Source organism: Conger conger, chromosome 17 (genome assembly GCF_963514075.1).
Source record: "Conger conger chromosome 17, fConCon1.1, whole genome shotgun sequence".
In the NCBI taxonomy this organism is placed as follows: Eukaryota; Metazoa; Chordata; class Actinopteri; order Anguilliformes; family Congridae; genus Conger; species Conger conger.
In genome coordinates, this window is record NC_083776.1 from 13,603,314 (window position 1) to 13,625,930 (window position 22,617).

The 22,617-nt window shown below is 44.2% G+C and overlaps 1 protein-coding gene across 1 annotated transcript in view; it reads right to left on the minus strand.

The window, feature by feature from the left end:
* The window catches only part of iqca1 (IQ motif containing with AAA domain 1), a 58,210-nt gene that overhangs the window by 19,712 nt on the left and 15,881 nt on the right, over positions 1–22,617 (minus strand). The window contains exons 10-14 of the mRNA XM_061225856.1: positions 18,428–18,500; positions 8,643–8,749; positions 8,025–8,120; positions 3,450–3,511; positions 2,641–2,723 (exon numbers count right to left, since the gene is read on the minus strand). Coding sequence (XP_061081840.1) covers positions 2,641–2,723; positions 3,450–3,511; positions 8,025–8,120; positions 8,643–8,749; positions 18,428–18,500 — 421 coding nt within the window. The remainder of the gene's footprint in view (positions 1–2,640; positions 2,724–3,449; positions 3,512–8,024; positions 8,121–8,642; positions 8,750–18,427; positions 18,501–22,617) is intronic.

The following is a 22,617-nucleotide window of genomic DNA, read 5'->3' on the forward strand; positions in this document are numbered from 1 at the left end:
TATATATATATATATACAGCGGGTAAAAGACGCCTCCTGTATGGAGAAACTAGTTGCATGCATTGCTCAGGTGTGATTTTGGCCCATTCTTCCACACAAACAGTCTTCAAATCTTGAAGGTTCCATGGGCCTCTTCTATGAACTCTAATCTTTTTTTTCTTTCCATAGATTTTCTATTGGATTCAAGTCAGGTGATTGGCTGGGCCATTCTAGCAGCTTTATTTTCTTTCTCTGAAACCAAGTGAGAGTTTCCTTGGCTGTGTGTTTGGGATCATTGTCTTGCTGAAATGTCCACCCTCGTTTCATCTTCATCATCCTGGTAGATGGCAGCAGATTTTTATCAAGAATGTCTCGGTACATTTTTCCATTCATCCTTCCTTCAATTACATGAAGTTTGCCAGTGCCGTATGCTGAAAAACAGCCACACACCTTGATGTTCCCACCTCCAAACTTCACTGTTGGTATAGTGTTTTTGGGGTGATGTGCGGTGCCATTTGACCTCCAAACATGGTGTGTATTATGGCATCCAAAGAGTTCAATTTTGGTCTCATCTGACCAGACTATATTCTCCCAGTATTTCACAGGCTTGTCTAAATGTTGTGCAGCAAACTTTAAACGAGCTTCAACATGTTTTTTCTTCAGCAATGGAGTCTTGCGTGGTGAGCGTGCATACAGGCCATGGCTGTTGAGTGCGTTACTTATTTTTTTCTTTGAAACAATTGTACCTGCTAATTCCAGGTCTTTCTGAAGCTGGTCCTTGGCTCTTGGACAACTCTTCTGATAATTATTTTGACTCCTCTGTCAGAAATCTTGCGAGGAGCACCTGGTCGTGTCCGGTTTATGGTGAAATGATGTCGTTTCCACTTCCGGATTATGGCCCCAACAGTGCTCACTGGAACATTCAGAAGTTTAGATATCCTTCTGTAACCAATGCCATTAGTATGTTTTGCAACAATAAGGTTGTGAAGGTCTTGAGAGAGTTCTTTGCTTTTACCCATCATGAGATGTTTCTTGTGTGACACCTTGGCAACGAGACACCTTTTTATAAGCCATCAGTTGGGACCGAACCAGTAATTAATTTGCACTGACAAGGGGCAGGATTGCTTTCTGATTACTGATAGATTTCAGCTGTTGTCTTGGCTTTTGGTGCCTTTTTGCACCTCCACCATGTTCAATACTTTTTCCCTGTTTCATTCCATTTTATTACACATAACTTAATTTATGGACATCAAGGTTTGATTTATTTGCATGTGTGAGTTGCATGGGTTATTACCGACATCTGGTGAAAATTTCATGTCAGTAGCACCTTTAGAAATATATTTACTGAGAAAAATGGTGACGTGTTCAATACTTATTTTATCTTCTTTTAAAAAAATATATAATTTGGCAGACAGTGCGAGCCGGAATACAGTATGTCCAATTCCCACCCTAATTTGGAATATCCAAATGATCTCCTTTGCTACGTTCTTGCTTGATCTGACATTCGCATTCCGCGGTTCTCCTCTGAAACATGTGATGTCACCAGCCTGCTTCATTTCCTACGGCAGCTCACAGCCAAGCTCGCACAGAGCTGAATCAGAAGAAGATCATTATGCAGCTTGGGTCGGTAGTCCGCAGGTGCTTGATCAACTAGCGGGGAAACTTAGAAACGTGGACCGCTAACCTACTGAGATCCTCCTGTGCTCTGACCGATACAATTGGCAATTGCACACCACTCTATGGAGCTACCTGCCAGTCGGCATTGGAGCGGTCCAGATTCAATTTGAGACCATGAGGCTCATCGATGCACCAAAGCCTTTAACAAATGGAGCTCCTGCTCTACTGTACCTGTACTGTAAGGTGTGCCTTAAGCAATCCTCCAAAGTCTCCAAAAATCTAAAGAACTCCCTCTGCTAACTGTCCACAATATTCCGTGCGGCCAACCCTTCCCCATCTTGACAGCTCACATCATCAGGATAACACAAAGATGTGTTTCCAGCTCAGCTTCCCGTAACACTAGATAAGGGTATTTTCATAAAGGGTGCGGGGCAGATATATAATAGAGTGCAGGAGACAGAAGCAGAGTAGAGTTCACTTTGTTTCCTACGTTTCCTTTCGGGGGGATTCCGACGCGTGTTTATGTAATAAATGCTATTAAATATCGATACTCCCTCAGTGGCCTGCTTCCACTGTTTTCGCTACAGCTGTGAAACGCACCCGTGGAATGGAGAGAGAGCGCGACTGGGTTCGTAGGAGAAACCCCGCCCGACTGGGCGGTTGACCGAACTCGTGAGTCATACCGCGCTCCATAACATCTCCTCTCTGCTCTTGGCCACGAGTTGGGTACTTTGGAAAACATTCTTCGGATTTTTCCAGAATGTGTTTTAGCTTTAGCTTGCGCGTTACGGCTGCTGTTCAGCTGCTGTACCGGGCACAGGTGGGACTCCAGACTAATATCGGCATGGACACTTCACTTGAACCAGAGCACGGGCCACAAGCTCACACGGAATGGGTGAAATGGCAGACACGGGAGAGACACTGTGGAGAAGTACTGGACCAGTGAGGAGAGACGCTGGGAATAGTGGTAGTGAGTGACCCTGTAGAGAGATACTGGACCAGTGAGGAGAGATACTAGGAATAGTGGTAGTGAGTGACCAGTACCGACGTATTCAGACAGTTTGACGTTCATGGGCTTGATCAGGAATCCCTCTACGACCAGCTCTTCAAACAGCGACTCGATGGTCCTGCAAACACAGAAAGAGACAGAGAGGAAGCCATCAGATCATCAGACATGCAAAACGTATTAATTGTCAAAGCTGTGGTATTGAGTGTGGTGACACACCCACTGGTCTGAAGATGAATTCTGACTGTATCAGTACTGGGAGTCCTGAGAACTTCACCCAGGAAGGGAGGGGCTGCCAGACGGCCTAACGGCGCCTACAGTCTGCCTGGCCCTACCACACAAATGACTGGGTTATGACTGCACTGTTGAACAGCAAGATTCAAAAAAGATTTTTTGGCTGCAGCACACACTTCTGAAAGAAAACAAATCGGGGCTAAACTGGTTAAAATACAGTAAGATAATATAACATATGCATATACAAATACCTCCACTGCAGCCTTGTCAGAATATGTTTGTCATTAGTGGGAAGTTGAAATGAGAACCAATTAAGTGGAGCAGTCAACGATTCCTAAACCATAAGTCTGCTCATGGGGAAATCCTCCTCCAGAGGGTTTAACCACAAAACCAAACGATGACAAATGAAACGAACCAGTTGCTGAAAGATTTAAATTTCCACTTTCTATTTTCATTATTATTTTCCATTCAACACTGGATCAAAGTCATCCCTGGGCAATGCTTATATGCCTGCACTGGACCCTTGCAATGTCTACTATATGCAGTCCAGTGGTGACCAAGCTAATGCATCAACAGAGGAAATAACTGTCAGAAGAACAGCTCCATCACAGACCTGTCCGCTGTCTGATCCTTCTCCCTCTTCTTCTTCTTCTTAGAGCCCTTCCCTTTCTTCTTCTATGGTTGGAAACAAGGACATTTAATGCAAGAAAGTGTGAGGTCTTCTAAATGTCATCATCAAAACAGGGAAACACAGGCCAGTCTCAGAGCAGATGTAGGAAAGGGGAAAATGGGTGGAGGGGTTTTTTGTGGGTTCTGCTTGTACAAGGCAGCTCGTAATGTCCTACACACACAAGATATCAGGGCATCTCTGCTCCTGTGGATGGAATGACAATGGAAAGACAATCCCCCCTGGAGCAATGTGGGCTCATTGGCCTTGCTCCAGGGGGGGCACAGCTGCATGGGTCTTATTGTGGCTACACTGGGGCCTGAACAACCTACCTCTGGTATAGAGCAACAGACAGAACCTATCACTATATTATGAGTGATTTTTCATTATTATTATTATTATTAATATTATTATTATTATTAATATTATTATTCTGTTATGTTTATTCAACTCTGGTGTCAAATTTAGATGACAAATTATTTAGATCTTAATTTAGATATTTTATTTATATCTCAATTGAATCAGCACAAAGAAATAAAAACAAACAACACGATCAAAACCAAGTAGGGCAATTAGACTATAATTGCACACAGTACTGGACTGGGCCAAAAACAAGCTCTAGTGAAACTAAACAGTGAGTTGAGTGAGCGAGTTAAGTAGGTTCTGATTTGAAGTTACATGAAAGGTTTGCAATAATAATTTTATACAGCAGGTTATGTTGTAACATATTTCATAATTACACAATGAATGGTTATTGAGCCTAGCTCAAGTCAGAGGCTGTTTGGATCCTCCATGCCCCGCACACCCACTGGCTGGGAGCCACAGGGTGGACTCTGTTATGTGTTTTCCTACACAGTGTTCTTCCAAACCGCCCGGGCAATGTCAGTCCCAAGGCTGGACTCTCCCGGCAACATTTCTCTCAGTCCTTCCCAAAACACGCGGCCTGCTCCCTTGCGCAAGTGCTGACCTCCACATAACCACTTAGTCATCTCTGAGTGTGAAAACGACACCCTGTTAAATCATCACCTTTAGAGTATGGGTTTCCTTTGTACTTTTTTTTAAAACATTTTTTTGTTCCAGTGAACCTTAAGTCACTCACACTTCTTCCATTGAAATGACAGAAGAATAGATAGTATATGGTGACAGACTATGAGGTATAGATTTGAAGATTCCATGTACTAAATAATACTAGTAAATAATCACAAATGGATGAAAAATTATTTTCTATTTGTTGTGATCGATGCAAGACAATAGCAATACATAGTGTCTCAAATTGACACCTTAACATCTTGAAGTGAACAAAACAGAAAAGAAATGAAGGTATAAAATGAAAAATGATTAGGAGGAGTCCAGTCTTTACTCTTGATGAATTCATGGCACACAGATCTGATCAGTGCACTAATTTCATGACTTTTGGGATGGACAAAAAATGCTATAATCTGTTCTGTTACAAAAACTTACAGGTGTAGGTAGCTTAGCAGACAGTCGAGCACCATACAAAAAGAGAGAGGAGCAGCATGAACAACATATAAAATACAAGCAAGTATATATTTATTTAGGCATAAGCTCACAAATATGACTAGAATGTTCTGAATGAAATGAGCAATCAAATAATGATGTAACAATCCCTACTGTTAACTGATACTGGTTCTGGAACATCTGGAACATCTCATGAAAAACCTACTGTTTAAAAGCCGCAAAACAACAGCCATCTTGCTACTTCTTATCATACCGGGGAAGACTTTGCATTTCTACGGTTGGACTGCGGAGATGGGAGTTCTGGCTGTGGGGTTGGAAAGCTCTCTGAGGAGGACCCCAGCAGGAAAACGACCCCCCTGTGAGCCCTAACTCACGCACGGTGGGGGGCCTGCACACATGCGGGAGTTGGGCGCGCTGCGAGCCACACTCGATCCATCACGGGGCGAGGAGCGAGCGCTCAGACAATCCCGGAGCGGAACAACTTTCAGCGTCCTGTAAATCGCAGCCAGAATGAGCAGCCCGAAGGGGAGAAGGCCGAATCAGTGGATAAGAGGCCGACTGCATTGTGCTCTACAGGAGGATCAGTGTATAAACAAAGGAGGGTTGCCAGATTTGACAAGAGGGATATTAATCGACAACTGGCACCCTGTCAGGAGTTAGTCTGGCTGTGTTCTGTCTTAGTTTGTTTACTGAAAGCGGGCCAGCCTTCACTGCTTTGGAAAAGATGTTGCCCTTCCAAATAAGATATTTAGGCAAATTATGAGAAGAATGCCAAACGTCAATGGCCGTCTGCAAAAGGTGTAAGGTTTTAGTCTAAGCAAGACACGAAGTGCCATATTTCTGTCAAGAAAGTCAAAACATTCTCATCTCTGAACAGTAACAAAAGGACTAGCCAGCATAATAAAAATTGCAACCAGACCGCTGACAGTAAGCGTACAATAAGTGAACTCTGCAAAATATTCCTGAGGCTCCCAATGACATTCTTATCCAAAGCCGATACCACTTGTGGCAGACCACGTACAGTTAAGCGATTACTTTTAAGCAATCACATGCTTGTGTCTGTTTGCTCATCAGCAGTCAGATAAGGTTGTTTTGCCCAGCCATATGATAAAGATGTTTTGCTTAAGAGTTCATTCAGTGGGACCAAGAAGAGTATGTCTGGAATAATGGTGTGGGTGGCCTGTAGCGTAGTGGTTAAGGTAAATGACTGGAACACGTAAGGTCGGTGGTTCTAATCCCAGTGTAGCCACAATCCGCACAGCCATTGGGCCCTTGAGCAAGGCCCTTAACCCTGCATTGCTCCGGGGTAGGATTGTCTCCTGCTTAGTCTAATCAACTGTACGTCGCTCTCGATAAGAGCGTCTGCCTAATGTAAATGTAATGAATAATATAAAATGTGCCACGTGTATAGTTTTGACACAGAGTACAGTTTGCTGCTGATGCATTGTGAATTCTCTCCTTATTGCATGTAATAATGTGTACCTTATCTTCGTAGTCCTTTCCTCAACAATTTGAATTAAAGATTGTTATTTTACACCCCAAACCCATCCCTAGCCTAACCTCAACCCAAACCGCTCCAAAACTAAGTCCAACCCAACCCCTACAGTCCTGAACTAACCTCTATCCAACCTCAAAACAGAGCTAAACTGCTATCCCACCACCCTAACCCTAACCCTAACTCAAGCCTAACCCCCAAACCCCAGGTCTCAACTTTACCCTAAACCAAATCCTAATTTCAACCTACATTGAAGCAGAACAGAACTGTATCATTCTAACTGCAATTAAATACAGTAAAACATAATAATAAAATACAAGAATATACACTTAGTGGCCACTTTATTAGGTATGCCTATCTAGCATGAGAGAGGACCCCCTTTTTTCCTGCAGAACCGCCTGAATTCTTTGCACTGAGCCACATGGGGCCTGCGCCCAACAGCAACGTGGGACAGGCCCCACACATCCTGCCCCTCATCCCATCCGGCACTTCGAAGCCCCACACATGTGGCAGTGTGCAAAACTCATTAAAACTCACTTAACGGGTTTAATGAGCCCCACACAGGCCCCCGGTGCTGGCCGTGTGTACTCAGACACGCATGGCTTGAGCTGTGAGATGACCGCGTCTGACCGGCAGGACCAACCGGCCGGTGGCCCCTCGGCCCATCCCCGTGAAGGATGGGGGAAAGACCCGGAGATCCGCCTGGAACGGACGACCACCGCTGACGGGCTAATGGTGCCGCCGCGGTCGGCCAGAGAGATTCACTTGACCATGAATGCCTGATGATGATGGCGATGATGATGATGATGATGATGATGATGGTGGTGGGGTCAGCGTCAGCTTCAGTGTTTGTTTTTATGAGCCCCCCCACTCCACCCACCCCCCGGGTTTGCGGTTGCTTGGACCGCACTGGAGCACTGGGAGAGGGATTAGACTGGTCCGGAAATGAGTTTCTGGAACCATGGGGACCCCCTGCTAAGGTTCATTACCAGTTCCACCATCACCAGTGCTTTGAAGCAGAGCAGTTACTACTGTTCTGACTCCACTCGGAGTCAAAGGAAGCAGCAGCATATTTTCGTGATGGAGTTTGGGGAACTTGCAGACTTTACTTTTCTGATTGCTTTCCCTTATGAAAATAAAATAAACCACAATAGACTATAAATATGCGGACACAGGAAAATGTGCAGCATTATTTTCACAGAGTATGGTCTGGACCATCTGTACTCCTTACTCTGTAGGTTGGTAAATATACAGTAAATAAAATTATTCACATATTTCAGTGTTGTGTATTTATATACATAAATAAAAATATTAAAGTAGCATTCATTTGTATAATAACCCATACATTGTGGTGATCTTGTTTTAAAATATCTGCAGTATATTGCATTCTATAAATATTCACAAATTGTTTCGTTTTGGCGTTTTACCAGAAACTGGTAAAAAGAATAGTTCCATAAGTGTAAAATATAGACAAATATGTAGGACCCATGCAGTATTCATTTGCAGAAAAGTAGTACAGTCGTACTACAGTAGCATTCTCTTTTTACCTTCTTGCTGCCTTTCTTCCCTTTCTTCTTCTTGTCTTTCACTCGGTCCACGAGGATCTTCAGGTTCTTCAGTTCCTGTCTCATCAGCTCATCAACCTTTGAAGAGCAAAATATATGGGTGATTCATCTCGAAATGGCATCTTTGCTTTCTCCCATCAAACTGAGCGATCGACGGGTAACTCCACACCCGCATCCCCGCCCTATACCTCAAGATTGACATGCTAATTCACCTAGCCTACATTTCCTCTCGACGCACTGCCAAGATTGCCAGGTCATTTCACCTGTGGACCCACCCATGCAAAGTGCAGGATTAAAGGTCTTTTCATTAACACCTCCTCCCTTTAAATCTTTGCAAGGCAGGAGCCAATGCGTGTTTTATGCAATCCTTGCAAGCTAGCAATTTTGTTATATAACAGATTATGTATAAGGGCCCTGCCAAATTGGTTAAGTAGAGCTGTTCCTCTGTCTGAACCAGAGTCTATGGCCTGAACTCACAACAGCGCCATCTCTGGTGGATCAGGGGTGTGCAGTCTGCCTGTACCAGCTATGCCGGAGGCACACTCTTCTCGTGTCCTGTTATGTCCGAGGCGCTCCAGGGCACAGGGTCCGCTCTCTCACCTGAACTCTGACCTCCTCCTCCACCTCCACCCTCTTCTCCTCCCGCACCAGCTCGGCATCGAAGGTCTGTGTGAAGTTCTGGCTCTCATCGCGGTTCTGCCACACTCCTGAAACACGGTTAACACTCCGACTGAAAGACCATTCGCGCCTTAGAACCAACACTTAGCACTCTCTTTACACTCCTGATCATGTGCCTGTTTGGGTCTGTCTTCCCAACATTACAATTCTCTTTAGATTATTATCAAATGTGGCATGAAATGGATATTTCTGCCGAAAACACATTCCATTCCTCTTTGGGTACACATACATGAAGCAAGGGCCTGATCTACGAGGTAATGACACTGTTTTTATTTACTTTGCGTGATGAAGTGTTAATTACCCGAATAATGCATTATTTAGGCGTGCTTAAACACAACCGCAACACCTGACACCCTCACACCTGAAACTCCTCACACACGAACAAAAACAAATTGCTGTGTGTCGCTGATCATGTGAAATTACCTACCAGCTATATCTTTCATGAGAAAGTATGAAAGCTAAAAGAGGTTTATAATAATTATGTTGCGCTCAAAATTCTAATCCATTTCTGCACAAGAAGGTGACAAGGATACAGACTTCCATCCACTAATCTTAGCAGTAAATAGCTAAGAGAAAATAACACGGAACAATGATCATTTAACCCATCGTTGTAAAATACATCAAACATTTTTCCTGCGTCTACATGCAGCTCAGTGTCTGTGTGGTCAGACGAGATTTAACACGAACACACGCGCCCTCCAGGCACTCCAGGACCGGAACACAATGATGCCGGTGCTCCCGACAAGCGGGGCTGAAATTTCACAAAAGGTGGCATTCCTCATCCATTAATGAAATGCGATAAACAACCTCTAAAAAAAGGTAAAGAGGAGGAAGTTGGCAATTAAGATTCCACAGTGGCCAAAACAACACTTGACCGAGTCCTCCATCACGCCGCGAGATCTGCGGGCTGTCAGGCAGTGAAGAGGAAAGAGGAAGCTGTGTAGGGGGGAGGGGAGAGGGGGAATGGGGGGGGGACTCATTGTCCACCCAGCTTTCTCTCACTGGTGCATCCTGGGTAGAATAATACTATCCGTTGATTGCAGACGCATTAGCACCAGGGCAGGTGTGGCCTGCACTCATGAAACAGATCAGTTCCCGAACACGTGAGAATGTGCACTATAGTTCTCCTTCTCCCTACCTTTCCCTGATCTGGCCTACTAGGAAGAACAGAATTCAGAGTAAGGGCTAGCTGAGCTATGGAACATACTCGGGGGGGGGGGGGGGGGGGACTGTCTCTGTGTGCCTTAGGGTTAAGCTTACCAACCAGCACTCAGATATGGTCAGATAAGTACTGCAATACTTTAATCCTTTTAGATACCAGTAATCCTCCTCATTGTCAAAGATTTTACAATAGTTTCACCAATACTCGGAACATGCAATTCCTGATTTCTGTAAATTCTGAAGGGGTCCATCGACTGATTTTAAAAGAGCTGAAATATGTCAAGCGTGCATTTGGCACCGGTCTGCTACCGATTGATTAATAATGTTGACATATGTTGTAGAATGTGGCGTACTGGTGTTCAGTTTGCAGCTGACCGCTGTGATGGTTTTTTTTTTTTTACTGAAAAAACGGTTGTTTCTGCGGTTAGCAACTGTAGCATGCTTTTAGTCTTACTGAAACAAAATGTCTTAGACGCATACATAAGGGCGTGTCGAAAGTATTCATGATCCATCTGACTCTCTCTCTCTCCCTATCTCTATATCCCTGTATCGCAGGCCAGGGCCTGCCCGGTGCCCTGCGTGTGTCTGTGGGGTATTGTGATACCTGGGGGCAAATTGGGGCTGCTTTGGGTGTGAGGTCCCTGACCCCTGTCGTCTCGCCAGGACTAAAATAACCCTGGAGCGAGTGAGGGCTTGCCTGTGCAAACTGCCCCCCGGAACATCGCCAGAAACAAGCGCCTATTTTCCGCTATTTAATGGCACAAATGCTAAATTTGTCATAATATGTCACCAATTGTATCTACTTAAGACCTTGATTCAATTGACATTTGTCCTTAACTCAACTTACAAGTTAAAAGCAACTGATGCTGAACAAGAAAAATTCTGTTCTGAATTCTGAAGAAAAAAGACTTCAATTTGTGTGTAAGTCAAAGTTAATGAAAATGTTGAGTGAATCCGAGCCAAAGCACGCCTCACTACTGAGAAATTTATTAAACATACAAATCCTGTAAGCAGTCTCCTATCCACCAAACCTATAATCTGCTGACTCCAGCAAATACTGGAATTTAGACATTGAATGGCCTTCATTCATTCTGTGGTTTGAATAAAAACACAAATTCCCTGCTTGCTCCCTATTCCCTGAATCTTCAGTTACAATCCCCACATTCACAGCCAATTCACATTCACGTCCTGCGGTTAACTGGATTAACCCTAAACAGTGCTAAAAAGGCTCTCTTTCCGTCATTTATATGCACTCTGATTTCCGCATAAGGAAAAACACTCGGCGTAATCCAATTATGGGGTCACAAGCCTTCAGCTCCTCAGTTTTTGAGCTGAAAATTTTGAATCGCGTTAACAAATTCCAGTACAGCGTCTCAACGGTTTCAATTCCACCCACGGAACACAAGGCGCTGGGTTCTAGATTTTGGGTTTCAACATTCCAAGCCTTTCCTGTTAATGTTTGTCCTTCCCGTAATGATTACTCCGTCCTGTCTCCCTGGACGTAAACTTCTGACAGGCTTCACTGCTGTTGCTAGCCCCTTGCTACACCCTGTCTTAACTCAGATGGCCAGTGACTGGTCTGTTTTTAAGGTTATTGTTCGACAATAACAGGGCTATTGTTGCCTTGAATCACAGTGGTACATACTCTCACAACATGTCCTGTACACACAAACCGTGAATGAGCATTAACGCACCACAGTATAATCTGCCATATTTCTTTTAGCTTTTTAATCAGACCGAGTACGATCATTTCTCTGTCGTACAGGGGACATTTTCCACTAGTATGTAGATTGCCCATGATTACAGTAACTGAGACAGGTTGATGAAACCTGAATGAATATGTCAAATGTAAAATCCTCGTGGTAGGATCCTCTTGGTTTGAAGTATAATGAAGATGCATGTTCTTTATTTTGAGCAGCACCAAGCAGGCTAAAGGTCTTGAGGGGTTACCACATCACGCAGACATCTTAACTCTGACAACACTGATAAGTGTCTCCACTGAACCTTGACTATGCTTTCTGGTTAAACAGCAGTATTGATAAATTTAGACAGAAGTGGGCCAAAAGGCAGTATGTGATTGGAGGAAGGTGAAAGCGGTGTTGACCTTGCAGACAAAGTCGGTAAGTGGACCAGTTTAGCAAATGTCAAAGGTGAATGGCTTTCAACTAATTTAGGTCATTCTTTCTTGCATACAACAAGGACAACAAAAAACGTCTTTACATGTTGTGCTTTGTCATAGCTTTGCTCTTTGTAATTTGGTGCATACGTGTGTCAGAGTATGACTCTAAGTGTTTAAAAGGCCTAACTTGGCCCTTGGTCATAAGCCCCACACAATATGGTGCACACATGTTCTCTGGTTAGCTTCTGATGACATTAACCCACTAAACTTGTAGCAGTCACCCATTATCTGGTGCTGGCTGATCGTTCCCTTTAGTTATTTTTGTTTCTGCTAATTTCAGTATTTTTTCCTCATTTTCATTCTCATTTTGCAGCATATCAAAATTCCACTCTGCGGATTGGAGGCTGATTTGATCCACCTGCTGCTCAGGGTGTGGGAACTGACTGATAATTGATCATTGAGAGCAGCCTGGTGCGTTCCCCTCTTGGCCAATCAGGATGTGATGACGCCATTTATTTTGAGTTTAAGAGAGACAGTAAACTGCACACGCGAGGTATTTCTGATCCTACCATTTTGAGCTAGAAACACTTGATCCTTTGGGACTTTCCATAATTTTTTGCTTTAGTTAGATGACCAATTTCAGGTGCTACTTGAGGGTTACGTAGCCCAGTTGAGTTGTGAACATAGAAACAACACTCACTGGCTTGGTTGTTAGCATCAGGGCGAGTAGTTCCATTAATTGTAAACCCTCTGGGTCTTCTGAATGATGGCCTTGCTCTGCAGGCTTCAATTGTTACTCTGTTTCTGTGTTTGTTTCCTGTTAATATCACAGGACATTATACATCATTCTTCATTGAAGAGGCACTTATAAATTTAAAATGCACTTTATTCTCTTCGCTGCTTTACTGTATGCGCTTGGGAACTGGTTCTCAATCAGCTGAAGTTTATCAGGATAGTAGGGTACCACTACGCACTGACCTTTACTCTTTTACCTAGCCTCTAGTCCATGCCCGTATACAATGCTGACATGTTCTGCACAATATGAATCCACATTAAAGCACTGTCCCTTGGCGTAGATGGCAGCCATTAAGCAATCTGAAAGCCTTCAATTTGCCTGCTCCCTCAAGTGTTACTGTGATTCATCAAACGAGAAGTAAAACAAACCACTGAGTAACAGCTGCTTCAACTGCTCTTGCCAAAACTGAATGGCTTCCGATAAAAATAATGGTGGAGAAATGCCGCAGAAGCGAAAGCGTGCCCTGGGCGGCTTGCTTCATTTGCCACACAGAAAGACTGCGAAACGCAATCTGCTTGCCAGGTCAGTGATCTCCTTTTAAAAATATTTGTTTTTCAAGGCACCACAGGCAACCCGATACACCAAATTACCTTTTTTCATCCCTCATGATGTGTTATCATAACAGGGTTTTGGTGTGAAGAAGGCGTTAATTATATTCTACTGAAAACAGTAGGGTTTAGAAGAATCCTGTTTTAGTGGCGAACAGAAGCCCCAAGGTCAGGCTTCTAAGGCCTATTTAATGCCATTAGCTAAATATACTTTTTTTCCAAAATAGCCTGGCACAAAGAAAATACACTACTAAGCCAAACAAATGGGTAATTTCACAAGCAAATGTCAAACGTCTTTGCTTCCACAGAGACCACAGATATTATAAGTAACATCTTTCCTGAGTGTGTCACATATAAAGTATCCCCCCTTTATAAAGGGTCAACACACAAGCCCTTAAACTGTCGTAAACAGAGTATTCTGTTTACTCGGAGAGTTCTGGATTAAAAAAAAAAAAAGGGGGCATCCTTGCAGAATCCATGCTGGGGTCAAGCAAAATTGCTAATCCTTCTGTGTGGAAACTATTTAAAAATGGGATGTTTTACAAATGTTCGTTGCTTCTTTAAAAAGTGAAGGAAAAGATGTTGAGTAATTTATTTTTTTTTTTTGGTAAGTAGTGAAAGAGAGGTATTCAGGTCCAGGCCTGACACAGAATGGGATTCTCCTTCTACTACACAGTAGGAAAATGATGAGCATACAGTGGTTGAGTGGCCTGTTCTCATCATGAAATACTTTTATATTCTTCAAACTTTGTGAAGAATCTAGAATATCTCAAAGATGTCACGTGGGAGGTTTGGGATTAGAGGGTGTATTTTATGTGCAAAATGTGTTGCTGGCTTTGCGGGGGAGGCCAGAGGGTACTTAAATCCACTTGTGTGCGTATTTAATGTGCTGAAAACATCTGCATTAAAGCGTTGTTTCTTTACCGATGTTAGGCTGCGCAGTAACAATTCAGATGTAACTAATAAAGCTGTGGTTTAAAACACAAACCGCACGAGAGAGAGACTCCAGAAACAACAGCGATTGTATCCCAGCGCTCGAGTGCTTCCTCTTTAATCTGGACAATAACCTGTTTTTGTCCGAGCCGGGCAGACGGACGCGGGGGGCTGGGCCCGTGGCCAGGAAATTGAAATGAAATCCACGGTTCGGGTCCGAGTCACTGGCCCGTGACGCGGGCAGGCTGGGAACAGACGCGGAGGGTTCCCATCAGGGGTCGTGTCAGCACGCGGGCACCCCAGCTGGACTGGAGGGGAGGGAGGAAGCGGGGGGGCGGATGGCGGTCTCGCTCACGGCACCAGAGCAGATGGGAGAGGCCGCGGCCGGGTCGGAGGAGCCCGCCACTGCATTCCGTCCGCCACGCGCTGTCTGGGTCTCCGCCGGTATCCCTCGCTCGACTCCGCGCGGGTTTTCAGGGGTTGTGTTTACGCACCATTAGCGCTTAAACACAACGGGAAGACCGAAATTACAGTCACCTGATAAAACAGCAAGCCAACCCCGCGGGGAGCTCGTCGACCTGGAGACACATTTCCCTGAAATCGCACACTTGACAGGCAGGATGTTTTACATGCATTTGAATGCATTTTTAAATGTTTTGACCCTGAAATCTCGCTTAGTGCTTGAGGGTACATTCCAAATAAAGCCCAAATGTCTCCATTTCCCGTGAAGAATAAATGAATCATTCAGATTCATTTATTCTTATTCGACTCTCCTCTCTCAGTCAAATCAGGCCAAAACAGGACAAATGACACAGGAAGTCAATCCCTGAATAACAGAGACCAATGTTTTTTAAAGTCTGCATTTGTTCCACCACATATGCTCAACAACAAATTACACTAAATCAAAACAAATGAGCAATGTATTGAGGGGGGGTGTTGTCGCGACAACGCTCGACCAATCGCACATGAAGAGGAGGGCCAGGAGACGGAGCCTGCTTTCTATTAAATCTCAAAGCCTCATTCTTCAGGAACTTAACCTCAGGCCCAGGTTGTGGCAGCTGACATTCTTCAGCGAAATCATAACGAAAAATAGTTAAATGGCTTTGACTTAGGTGCATAATTGCTTCCTGCTGACGTCTGAGAGCATGCCTGCCTTTTCACTTTTTCTAACTTGTTTCTAACTATAAAATTGGAATTATGCATGTAAATAGAATAAAAGGTCTGGCACTTGCTCCAAGGAATGTAAATTAATTATTTAAAGGACCTGTTTTAATCGTAAAATAAAGCCATATTTTCTGATGCAAGTGTCACACCTTTTATCACTTGCTGAGGATGAATACGATAAATCATCGACACACTGTAAAACAGAATTGTCTAATGCTTAACAGATGATTCATTGGGATTCAAAGATAAAGGACACTAAATATCCATATCCAATCAAATTAACAACACAGAAAAGCTATTTTTTTTAAAAAACTATTAAAATGGTTTAAAATTTTAAAAAAAACTTTTGATTTTGTGTCATCAAAGGCACAGCTATTCAAATCTCCAACAACCCACAACTTGGGCGCAGATTTTGCAGCAACAGATGGATTTGATTGAATATCAGTGCTTTGCCCAAAGCGGGATTCGATTAGGGCAGTCCAGTGATTGACAGCGTGTAGTAACTCAACCCAACTCAACCGCACCTTCCCGTGACCGCACCTGCAGCTCGTGCCTCCCTGAGTTCAGCGCTGTTGAGACGGTCGATTACTGCGGCTGTGAAACCCCGTGGTGACCTTCAAACGGCAATAAACATTCGGAGAGACGTTTTGTTTAATCATTCAGTGAAATTAATTCAACCGCCAATCTGGACTCCATTAATATTGAAGAATAACAAGGGAGGAATTAACCTATAGAAACAAACCAAAAAAAAAAGAAGAGGACACAATCATTCATTCCAACAGCCCTCTGTTGTCTCCCCAAAGCTCGGAGCTCCACGGACATGCTGAGATAACACTGGTGATTGATTTCCAATATCTGCGCTGTGATTGATGTGTTTTCCCAGGGCGTGTTGATCCAGGGACCACCGAAGCTGTGTTCCACATGCGGCCCCAGGGAGCCGTTGGGTCTAACCCTGGTGACCAGGCCAGATAAGAGAAGAGGAGGAGAGGGGAGGAAATGAGGGCTTTTCGGGAGCGATGGAATAGTTATCAAGGCCGACTGCCTCTGAAGCATCAAAGGTGGGGCCCAGACCTGGAATCAGGCCCACCGAGTCCCATCTCTTCCCCCGAATCCTTCTAACCATCCTCCACTTAACTTAAGCGCTAACCAGCATGGTGTGGGAAACAATTATAGATTGCACTGACCATCCACGCACATAAAATTATATGGCTTAGATCCATCAAAGACTCTAACAAGAAAAAAAGAAAACCGAAGACTCCTGACAGCTGGATATACCTTGGACCATTGTGATTATATGCACACCAGCATTTCCGCACAATTGCAGTCAAGTAAAGTCGTTAAAACTAGAGCAATTAAGCGAAGTGCACAATATCAAACGTGCCATTATAAGTTGACTATAAAAGTACTGGAAGAATCTCGGGCCCTTTGGGAGCTGACAGGAGCTGGACATGAGGAGCCCTTCTCTCGTTTCCGAGAAGCCTCTTCATTCTTATTGCTCCCTGTTGGGACGTTGCCGAGAGAGTGGCACCAGGTTTTCGGTTTGAGTGAAGCACCATCACAGGCCCGTTCACGGTTCACCGAAACTCGGAAGCGCCAAACAGAGAACTTCCTCCATCAGGACCAAGGTCAGGGCGAGGCAGGAAGGAGCGCTCAGCTAGCTAGCGCTGCTGTCACGACAACGGATTGATTTGTCTCTCTGTCAGCCGCGATGATATACTGCTGACCGCTTAGCTCATTCACGGAACACACGCCCTGCCCTCTGCCCTCCCCCCCAACACACGCACACGCACACACACACACACACACACACACACACACACACACACACACACACACACACACACACACACACACACAGCCATGAAACCGCCCATCCACCCCTAGGCACTGTCCAAACTGCAGTACGGCTCGATGAAATAGATGTCTTCCAAAGTTTGTCGGAACTAAAGACGGGGAACTATGACACATCTATGGCCCATCTGGTAGATTTCAGATAAAAGACGGTATTGAGAGAAATACATTGGCATTACTGTAATATAGAGTGGCCTTATACCTGTACTGTGTGCCTGTGTAACTGCACGCACACACACACACACACACACACACACACACACGCACACACACACACACGTGCTGTTGAATCAGAGATTGCGCAGTCAGGCAGCAGGGTCAAAGGGTGGTGAGACCTGGCAGCTGGCACAGTGGGCAGTGCAGTCACACAGCTGGCAGCGTGGGCAGTGGGACTGCAGGTCGGAGCAGGTTTGCACGGTCACCCCAGTCCCGACCCTGTCCCCATTGTCCCCTCAGCGGCATATCCCACACGCAGGTTGTGAGGAAGCTCTTTCTGGAAGCACTCAATGGCAGGAAACCAGCCCTGTTTCCCAGGGACCAACAATAAAGCCCGACTGCGCTCAATTCAATTGGCAAATCGGATATTTTGTTGTGGTAATTGTCCACAGACACACACACACACACACACTTAGACTAATAACCTTGAATGGAAGGAGTTTCAGTTGGCCTTATAACAGGGGAATCTCCTAAGTCTCATGTTTCAGTTCCATCTTGATTTCAGGAAGCATCCATCCCTACAGCTTCAGTTCAGCTCTTATTTTGGTTCTGATGGACTGGAAATAAGTGAGCTGAAACGGAAGTGACCCTGACCACTACTGTGTCTCCAAGTTTTGGTTATTGAATCCAAGGTCACTGTCTACAGAGAGAAAGACTCTAAACCTCTAGTATAGAAGAATGCAAGCTTTTAACAGTGTAAACCAAAACCTAAAATCACAAGAATTAAAATGTATGTTTCTTTTCAAAATGTAAGAAATCTGCAGGAATGGTTCCAGTGTCTAAAGGGCTGAAGTATTTCAGATGATTGTCCAGATATAGCCCTTGACATGGCTGTAACCCATTGCTGTGGACAGCTGGATCCTAGAAGGTCCCAGGCTCTCTGTGTTCATTACAAACGTGAGTTACTCTCAGCATTTACCTTTGTATGTGTTGCTCCCCTCCACCACCGCTGGCAGGAAATTGCTGGGGGTCATTTTCCAGCCCTCTTCTTCCTAAAATAAAGGAAATATGAGAGATATGAAATATGAAATATGAGAGGTTTCCACTCAACCCAGAGTGAAATTTAACCCGATTACATTCCTCGTGGTTACAAGTCAGGATAAAGGCTAACAGAATACGATAACATTATGACTGTCATTATCTTCTGCTTTTAAATGTGGAATAGGACTTTTAATTCTTGTTTCCATTAAACAGTATATACACAAATTCACAGAAAAACTCAAGTAATATAGCCAAAAACATCTGATGCCAAGATATAGATCTGGTATTCCCATTTGACTCCCAATTTTGGAGAGGCAGCTCTGATGTTGTGTTTCTATACAAAAATCAGCCCAAGATCTGAGGAGATAGCAGATATGAGGAGAAATGAATCTTTTAATAAGAACCAGCTATACACATAGTCTAAGCCTGATGACCTCTGTGTAAACACACTTTTCCACAGTCATCTAAAATGGGGCCAAGCAGTCCCGAAAGCATAATGTTTAATGTTCTATAATATGCTTTTCAGATGAATGGCTACTCCCCCACAGCAGGCTGAACCACTCCCTATAGACTCTTTTTCCATCATGGCATATGTGTCAACCTTTACGACTCGCATAGATTTATTTTGGCAGGTAGTATGGGGCTAGAGAAAATCAGAAGAGCTGGTGCAGACAGATCAAACACATCTCACACATTCCAGCACAGAGGTCTTGAGTGATAAGGTGGGAGGGACCTTTCTGGGTCCCTCCCTGGCTGATGCTTTGGCCAATCATGCATCGGCATTTCAGACACCCTGCCAGTCAATAATGGCAAAGTACAAACTAGACTGCAGGGTGGCTGCACCACTGGACTCAAAACAAGTTCCTCGACCTGCTAGGTCACCCGGACCCTCTACAGGAAAGACGGTTAGATTACACCACTGCAGGAGAGGAAGTGGCAGGATGTGAGAATGCTAAAGACAACACACACCCACTGTCACTGGCCACATCTCCACCTTTCCTGTCCTATCTGTACTGTCTGTGACATTCAGGGGTGTGGTACGATACGCTCCACAGTAACCTTCAGTCAAGCACAAGGATGTTGAAGGTTTAAGAGGCAAAGGGGCAAATATTTCCATGCAACATCCCCTGAATGCAATCCAAAAAGGAAAAAATTCATAATAAATAAACATATTTGTACAGTAGTCAGGAAATCCTCAATTAAACAGTGTTTACTAATGGAACGTGTAACTTGATTTATTACTTGTGTTGGGCTAACCTGTATACTAAAATTGTATTTCCTTCCTTAGCAAGATCTACATCATTCCTGTCGGTGCACAGAGATATTCTTGTGGTCCACTGAAGAGAACATGGGCAACAAATGTGATATTGGGGTTCATCCAAGGAAATCACAGGGTGACCTTCAGCAAAGTAGAGAGTTAGGAAAAATCTGTCCCTGATGGACGGTTTCATTTGGAAGGCAGATAATGTTGCAACAGTTCTATTTTCCCATTTTATATTTTTCATAATAGTCTTTAGGGTTGTTTTCCATGATTTCCTACTTTACTCATATTTCTTTATCAGCAGCATTACATTGTTTTATGCAATAAGTTCTGTGTTTACATAGATGGCATGACAAAGTGTTGAGAGAATATCATAATATGAAACTATTGCAAACAAGACATCTACTTTAAAGTAATATTGTATAATCAGTATATAAAATATAAATATGTCCTACAGACTACTGCCACGTCTTATACATTGCATGTGTAGTTTTGGTTATATTTAACAGGTCTGAGCTTTTACTCGTCTGTGCTTTTCACTGTATATCACTTTTCTTTCCCCTGGGCTGCTCGGCGCTTGCTCTGAGAACTGGCTCTTCCTTCTCTGCTTCTCTCTCATCTCCTGGGTTCTCCTTCTCCTCAGCAGTCAATATTTTACAGGATATCTCTACAGCAGAGTGGTGTTCCAGTACAATGACTCTGTCTCAAATGAAACAGACCACATCTCATTAATCCTGGCTACTGTCACGCAATGTGATTTCCAATTAAACAAGTGACATAACTGTCCTTTTCAGTTAGTTTTTATTTGAAAAAAAAATGCTTGGTATCGATTTCTTTAAGAGTGCGCTATGAAATTGAATGCAATTGATTGGTTGATTGAATCGTGTGACCTGCCTCCTTAAGCATATGCAATCTGACACCTATCAGTCAACACTCACCATCTGTTATCACGGTTGAAAACTGCACTTTATAATACAGATCTTTCAGTCTTCCTCCCCCAGGGTGATTTTAGTGTGCCGGTCCGGTCTTGATAACTGTGTTATGGTCGTAACTGCTATGTTTGTTGTGTACTTGTGTGTAACCGGAGTACATTATGTCATTGGGATTAAAACAGGAGCAGCTGTATTCTCTTGCATGGAACAAAAAGAAATAATCCAATATCCAATTTTAGGGAAGATGACTGTATCCTGATAAGTACTACTTCATCAATCCCTGGATCCCCGCCCCCCCGCCCCCCACACCCAACCTGAGGGTAAAGTGGCACTATAAAATCACGCTTCGAACGGTTCTGAGGTAGACTCCGGATCAGTGAGCACCAGCCATGCGTGATGCGTTTTCTGCAGCCCAAATTAAAGGGGACGTTTTCAGTTACTCGTGATGGTGGACAGCGGGAACAATGGCTCCATTCTAGCGTACCTGACCAAAGCTAGGCAGAGGAGCCGCGCGCTTGTAATGAATACCGTGTAGGTAGCCGGGACTAAGCTAATGGCTCGAGGTCCGAGCTGAAGACAAGAGAGGTGGTGCCATCTCCATCGCTCTCTCAGCCTATGATCTCGTAAAGGTGAGAGACCACTGCCGGGGATTGTGCGGGATGGACAGACCCGCTTTCTCTGCTGAATCCATCTGGTTTCGGATTGGACACCCTATCCCGGGCCCCAGTAATCACACACCAATTATACACCGCCCCCCACCCCCACCCCACATCACAGAGGGGAAAAAAGGGCCCGAGCTTGAAAGCAGAGCCTCGTACAAAACCTGCATTGTGCGCTCACCAGCGTATAGCTAACCCACTTAAACACGGACGCCCCAACTGAAAAAAGAGAGCCAGACAAATTCATTTCACCTGAACACTTCATTATGGCATGAAGCGATGCGCTTTATGGCCGCCAGCTCACAGCTGCGCGCCTTTTAATTATACTCGGATTTACGTTGACCTCCATTTTGGCTCCCTGACTAATAGTCTGATGCTTTGAGGCAGCGGGGCAACATTTTTTAAATACAAAAATAATTGGTACATTTGTTTAACCGTATCACCAGGATTTGAATCTGGGGTCTTTTTTTTTTCCCCTGTCTGCATTACGTGTGCTCTCTTGGTTAATCACCACGCTGTAGCCTGCATGCGCGTTACGGAAATGTGGAAACACCGAACAGAAACGGAGACGTGACAGGAGAAAAGGGCTTAAGGGCCCTCTGGCAGAGCTAGCTGGCGGGGAGGGGGAAGTGCTGAAAGGTTTAGGAGGAAGGGGACGCAGGGCCCGTGGTGTTAACGGAGCATGTGAGGAATGCTCTCCCGGAATCGGAGATATTTCCTGAAAGCAGCGTCCTGCGCTAACGTAACACAAGCCAGTCCTCACAGTTCAGCTACAACGCCTAATGCGGAGCTGAGGACGAATGCCTCTGCAAAGCAGTCAGGTTACGTGTCCATGACGATGCTTTGTTAATGTTTAACCACATGCATGTGTATTTATTTTTACTTTACATTAAAGATTTTCTCAAATTTCACATGTCCAATATTTACGGAGGCCCTTTTGTATTCACCTGAAAAGCATAGCTGGACGGTGGTGTCGCACGGGAGGTGAATTCATATGCCTCTGCAATGTCAAATTGGACACATAATCCTGTCAAATCTTTTTGGAGCGAAACGGTTTTCTGCAACTGCTATAATAACTGCTCTGAGAATTACCACCCAGTGTAAACAGTATGAGCTCCCACGAGGCACTGTACTTATGGCATGTATGACAAAAACAGAAGACATTTACGACACACAATACTTCCCAAGGCACATGCTTGGAGCTGTGCAGTATGGAAGCCAGTCCCCTTCCTGAATTATACCTAGGCACTATAGGCCTTATATTCTCCCATTACAT